This window comes from Lycium ferocissimum, chromosome 10, assembly GCF_029784015.1.
Source record: "Lycium ferocissimum isolate CSIRO_LF1 chromosome 10, AGI_CSIRO_Lferr_CH_V1, whole genome shotgun sequence".
NCBI classification, from domain to species: Eukaryota; Viridiplantae; Streptophyta; class Magnoliopsida; order Solanales; family Solanaceae; genus Lycium; species Lycium ferocissimum.
This window is the reverse complement of record NC_081351.1, coordinates 19,176,114-19,182,743: the sequence shown is the minus strand read 5'-3', so window position 1 is coordinate 19,182,743 and position 6,630 is coordinate 19,176,114. Positions and strand designations below refer to the sequence as shown.

The window sequence follows — 6,630 nt, the reverse complement described above, 5'->3', positions numbered from 1 at the left end:
GTAATTAAGAAGTTCAAATTTTGAATAAATTATATTTATGTAATTTTTTGAAAGTAGTTGTAATCTTTTTAATTACCATTTGAAAAAGTTATATTTTTGTGACTTTCTCAAATATTTATCCTAAATTACTTGTTTATTTACAAAATCAAGATAAAGTTAATTAAATCTTTCTTATCTTACCCATAATATAAAATGTTCTTGAAAATAATTAACATTGATTAGAATGCATTTATTGAAGAGATATAAGAGTATGTAATAAAAACATTTATTATTTACGATTTCTTAAGGACCGTATAAAGGAGAAAGTGAACAAAGTAATATGAGTCGGATGGAGTATCTCTCAGTGACGCATCTAAAACAGTTGCCTTAAATTCCTACAGAGTGACCAGGCAAAAGAGCACCTAGCTGTTCGGAAAATTTTAATTCACCGCACTTAAATTGCAAAAAGTTTTACCTTTGGGAATTAATCATTAGAATAAATTGACTGCGACAAAAGTGAAAAAGTATCTAGCGTCTACAATGACTAGAGAAGACTAAAGATACGAGCAAATGCCCTATTTCTACCACCAATTCATCTCTTCTGAAAAATAGAAAGTCCTGTCTAAAAACCAAGAGATTCAAACGCTCTCAGGAATGAAACAAAATTGGTTGCCACAAGTCGGTGATCGGACTTTTGAAAGGGAAAAACCTGCTTTTTTACGTTAGATTTCAAATTACAGAACAGAATGTACCATGTTACTTCGATTTCAGAAAAATATACATGAAAAACCACTTAAGGCATTTCGTCAACTCTAGCGAGCCTCTGGCATAGGTGTAGTCGAGCTCCAAACAAAAGAATGGTGTCGAGAATAAACCTCAACCAGCAAAAACTCCACTTCTGAAACATACCTGCTGTCAAGCACAAGTATCGGAATCACAGAAAGTAATCTGGAGTCTTCCTTGTGGTGTCGGGCTCTATCTGCCGAGGAGCTGGGTCAAACTGAAGGAAATTCTGCTCCATGTTCTCGCCTATTTCTAGAATGGCAGCCATATTACCACACCGGTAACAATAGTTTGGAGCACTAAATACTGTCACAACATTCTTATCCTGCCAAAGTTACACCACCAAATGGCACGTTTAAAGTCACAAAATGGTCGCTAACATTAACAAGTACCAATGAGATGAAAGTAGGAGATGGGAGGGGATCTTTCAATTTAGGTCCACAAACCTGACACCAATTAAAACCCTCCATCACAAGCTGATGAGCTCTAGAAATCAGATTGAGACCATTGGTGTGATTGAATTGAGATGCTATATCCTGTCCAAAGGTGTAACCAGCCCCTCGAGGTGATATTCCCCAACCACATCGATCATCTGGATCAGACCACAGGAGATCACACATTGGCCCTTCATGTGGAACCTAGTAAACCCCCCCAAAAAAAGAGGCATAAGCAACGAGAACAACAGCATTAATGCGCAGAGAATTAAGATCATGAAACATCATATACAACAGAAACCACTGACGCAAATGTGCAAGGATCAGCAAAAGTCAACAGAGCTGCTATAAGAACACGGAGATCAACTTCATCGGAAAACTACTGTTGACTGAAACTACCATGGGAAGAAAATTGTTGCACCAAGAAGGAAAACTTTTTGGAAGGTAAAACAGAAAAGTAAACTCAGTTACTGCAGGATTGTCTCTTGGGGAACATCCGCTAAAATTTGGAGGGGAAGAAAACTGCAGGAGTCGGATAGATCAAGCTGGAGGGGAGCCACTAGTAACAAAATACTAAGAGAGTATGTTGCATCATCAAAATATAAACGCTTAAAACTCAAAACCGTTTATCTACCTCTTGTATACGGTCCAGTGCTCGGATATTATCCAGTGTATCCAGAGAAGGTGAGAGTCCTCCATGCAAACAGAATATCTACAATAAAACAGACTATATGTTATCTGACAGTTCTCTTAACATGAAATGTCCGTACAGCAAGAGCACATACCTGACTCTCTATGAGTGCTGTTAGTGGTAGATAATCAAAAAGATCAGTGAAAAACTTCCAAACATTCGCATTGCCATATTTCCTCAAGCATTCATCATAAAAACCATACCTGGCAGGAAAGAAGTATGTCAATCACTCCGTCCATGACTTGACCAGCAGTCATATGGTCCTCTATAAAGCAAAGTTGAGGGACATTGACTATGAATTGCATAAATAATTCATACCCATAAATTACATAGAATTCTTGCTGAGTTGCTGACAGGTAACTGTACTTTATCTAGTGGTTTTCTTTATAAGGTACATTTTTTCAGACACGTATGAGCATCAAGTGTATGCTATATCAGGGTACATTTGGGGCAACAAAGTGATTTCGAGCATGCACAATGTCGTTCTTTGACCTGATAAAGTAAATGTTATATACACACACACAAGAGTGTATTATGTTACATAAACTCTCCTGAACAGTACCTTAACATTTATTTCTAGATCACTTTCTAAATCTGGAAGGATGAGAAAAGCAAAGGGATATTGGTTGAATACGTATCAGTAACTCAATAAAGAGAAAGGGACAGCTTTGAAGCAAAACTAGAATGAGAAAAATTAGTTTGCCGTGTGGCAGGTTTAGACTTACTCTGGTCAGTTCATGAAACATTTTTTCCATGGACTTCCATAGGCAGAGTAGATTAGGTCGGTTTAAAACATTCTTCTAACTTTGTTCTTATTGGCTAATCAGACCATGCAAAAGAATAAAATCAAAGTATACAGCATCTGAGCTACATTTAATAACTAGGACAGGGAAAAATAAAGAGCTACACGAAAAAAAAGTCAACATGCCCATATACAAACCAGAGTACCAGACAATCGAACTGTGTAAAGAAAAGTTCCTTGAATGTAACCTGTGAGAAAGACAAACTATTTCTAGGCATTCCCAAGTAAAAATAACAATAGAACTTAAAGAAATTAAAAGACTTACACTTGAGTGATTTGCCGGCTTTCATGATTTCCCCTAAGAATCGTGATTCTATCTCTATAACGGACCTTCAGAGCAACCAAAAGTGTGACAGTCTCCACCGAATAGTATCCACGGTCTGCATTTATTGGACAACAATATACAATGATAAACAACTGTAAAAGTATTCAACCAACAAGTGTAAGTGATATTGCTAGGTTTGGTATGATAAAATGAGTTTATGGATAAGAGAAGGAATTGTGCAACACATAAAAAGCTAATAATTACTCTTCCCTAATTTATGTGTCACTCTTTCCATTTTAATCTGTCCCAAAAAGAATGACACCTTTCTATATTTAGAAACTATCCAACTTTAAACTTCAAATTGTACCCTTAAAAAGATGGTTTATAGCCACAGTAATATATATTGGATACTTTAGACCGCAGCTTTTCCTTGTGCCAGGGGTCTACTGGAAACAGCCTCTCTACCTCCCAAGGTAGAGGTAAGGTCTGCGTACACTCTACCCTCCCCAGACCCCACTTTGTGGAATTACAATGGGTATGTTGTTGTTGTTGTACTTTAGACCACAGGTTTCAAAAGTCTTACTTTCTTTCTTAAACTTTGTATCCAATCAATCATCATCACATAAATAGGAACGGATGGAGTAACTAAATGAAAATTGAGCAGCACGAAACTGTGGTTTTATTTGTTTGAAACCTTAATGATGGAGTACTTTTCAGATGCAAAACTGTTAGAAAGAAGACAACAGAAGAATATATACTGGAATCATGATCACAAGGAAAAATGTGCAAGCTATTTTATAAAGCAAAAGACAACTCTGGGTGACAAAAAGTATTCAAGAAATTAGGGATGAGTCGGTCTGAGTTGACAGCATTTAAAACATTTCCAGTGCTAAATTACTAAAATGCCCACTTGACATCGGCGCAATAAATCATTTACATAAAGAGTACAAAACGGTGAGGAAACACGTTTCTGCTAATGAAAGGATTTATGTATAAGGAAAGGCACAAAAGAACACTTTGTGACAGGTAATAATCTTGGCAACTTTTCTCCGAATTTATGAGTCAGAAGATAAAATCCAACACGCCAACACCCACTTTCACGAAAGCCCTGTCGTCTCGCACTTAAATAAGCTTAACAAAAGGACAACATACATGGACAACGAGCAAAAGTAAATCCAACAACCTAACTCTCACTGTCAAGAACTACACTGCCCGCTCGCACGTAAGCAAGCTTAACAGAAAGACAATAAACATGAACAACAAACAATCGTACTGTCAGATAAAGTAAACCATAACGACAAACTAATTTTAGTCAATTCATCATTTTGGTTGGCTACTATTGTTCCCCAATTAGCGCGGGCGATCGTACTGTCAGATAAAGTAAACCATAACGACAAACTAATTTTAGTCAACTCATCATTTTGGTTGGCTACTATTGTTCCCCAATTAGCGCCGAGCATGTGTTGACAGGATATTTGCCGAAGCAAATTTTGACAAGTACAAACATCTTACTTCTGGAAAAATCCAACCAACAGTACATTTCAACTCCGCATCACAACAATAATTCATCACTTCAAGGCTAAACAATGAAAGCCTGTTATTTGTGATCAAACTAGATGTTTTCTATGTTAATTGCCAAAATAAAAAAAGGGAACACCATAATAACTCCACCCATTAATGAATAGACAATCATATGTCATCATTCATCCCTTCCTGAAAGGATAAATGAACAGCCCCCACATGGCCGCTTTTGAGGCACCCTTACTTTTTTGCGAAACCACTCAGATGACTACTGGAGCTGGCAACAAACATAGACGTTCGGGAAAAGGTTACTGTTCACGATCGAAATATACAATGTAACAAGACCTATACCTCCCTTCACATTAGTGAGCATTCTCATTTGTACTTGTTACTACACATCCCATCTCTGTCACCATATCCAATGATGACACAACTATACCACAAACCCAAACTATCTCTATTTCGACTTCCATTCAAATACTTGTTTCATATTTTAATATCAATTATGAGTTCTCTATCACCAGAAGATTCTCTAATTTCCCATGGACATACCAAACATGAAAAAATCAACAGGGAAGCTAACGCATAAATCTTGCAAAAGTAATACCACATTTGGTAGCTGGTTTAGAAGGTAAGTTATTCATGTATAAAATTAATGCAGTGTTTCGTTACCATTTTACAATCATACATAACTAATATATGTATAAGTTATGAGTGGATCTATATATTATTTTATGCAAGATAGAAGATGGAATAACTAATAAATGACTAACTAAACCCAGCATAATTAATCCCTGCATAAGATACTACATAGATTCCCTTATAATTAATCCATGCATTTCTGATAACTAATCCCCGCATAAGATACTACATAGATTCCCTCATAATTAATCTATGTATTTCTAATATTTGCATAACCCTAACCAGCTACCAAACAACCCCTAAAGGTTCTCTAATTTTCTATGGACATACTAACCATGAAGAAAATCAATAGAGAAGCTAAGAGCATGATTCGCAACTTCAACAACAACAACAACAACAACAACAACAACAACAACAACATACCTAGCGTAATCCCACAAGTGGAGGCCTTACCCTACAATTTTACAAAATTAAAACCACAAAAATTTAACTTATACAATTCAATTCACATCTAGAGAATCCAAACTCCCAATTTCTTTTTTATTTTATTTTCTGTTAACCGTAGTGTCCAGGCCAACTTAAGCTCAACATGACTATTACGAAGACAGAACAGATCGGTAACTCTGCATTACCAAGACTACAACAGATTCCAGAGCCCTAATAAATGCAACAAACTACAAAAAAAAAAAAAAAAAAAAAAAAAAAAACTCACCAACATAATCTCCCATGAAGAGATAATTAGTATCAGGAGCATTACCACCAATCCTAAACAACTCAATTAAATCATAAAACTGTCCATGTATATCACCACAAACAGTAACTGGACATTTAACAGGTTGAACATTCCATTCTTCAACAAGTATAGCTCTAGCTTGATCACATAATGTTTTTACATCTGATTCACATAACGGTTTGCATTCCATTAATTGTGATATTTGTCGATCTAGATCTCCATTTGACGGCATCTTTCTAGAAACTTCCAGAACTTTCCAGATCTGAAAAACTTCTACAACAATCGATCGATCGAACGGTGAATATTTATTCAGCTAATATTAATCAATCAAATGAAATATATGTAGCTAAAATTAAAACTAAAAATACTAGGGTTTGAATAATATACAAATCATATGATAATTGTGATTTTCGTCTTCATTTCCTCTCTTTCTCGCTCTATATTTCTATTTCTCTCTCTAAGAAAATGAAAATGAAAATGCAGCGAAAACTTTTTTAAATGTAATAATAGCTGTATATATATAACTGACAAAATATATTTGGAGTTGGTGGTTGTGTGGGTTTTTGTTGAAAAAAGGAAAAAATATTACGTCAGTCCTAATTTATATACTTTGACGGTCGTTCTTTTTTAATCAGTGAAAAAAGAATGATATTTGTACTATTTTAGAAAAATATCACTAAAGTAACTTTTAAATTTTTTTGGACAATAAGATCATCAAACTATGCTCATCTTTCCAAAAAAGTATAACAAACCATTTTTGGACATAAGACCCCTTAACCC

At 35.4% G+C, this 6,630-nt stretch overlaps 1 protein-coding gene across 2 annotated transcripts; it reads right to left on the bottom strand.

Moving 5' to 3' along the window:
- Window positions 1-667: 667 nt before the first annotated feature.
- On the bottom strand, window positions 668-6,362 carry LOC132032699 (serine/threonine-protein phosphatase PP2A-2 catalytic subunit). 2 transcript variants are annotated; one of them, XM_059422375.1, is made up of 7 exons: window positions 6,238-6,362; window positions 5,830-6,112; window positions 2,955-3,069; window positions 1,982-2,090; window positions 1,831-1,908; window positions 1,209-1,400; window positions 668-1,087 (listed from the first exon to the last, which is right to left on the bottom strand). In XM_059422375.1, the coding sequence occupies exons 2-7, from the start codon at window positions 6,080-6,082 to the stop codon at window positions 914-916; spliced, it is 921 nt and encodes a 306-aa protein (XP_059278358.1). In that variant the 5' UTR covers window positions 6,083-6,112; window positions 6,238-6,362; the 3' UTR covers window positions 668-913. The 2 variants fall into 2 exon arrangements, with proteins under 2 accessions (XP_059278358.1, XP_059278357.1); XM_059422374.1 differs by having other exon boundaries at window positions 5,830-6,334.
- Window positions 6,363-6,630: the final 268 nt, after the last annotated feature.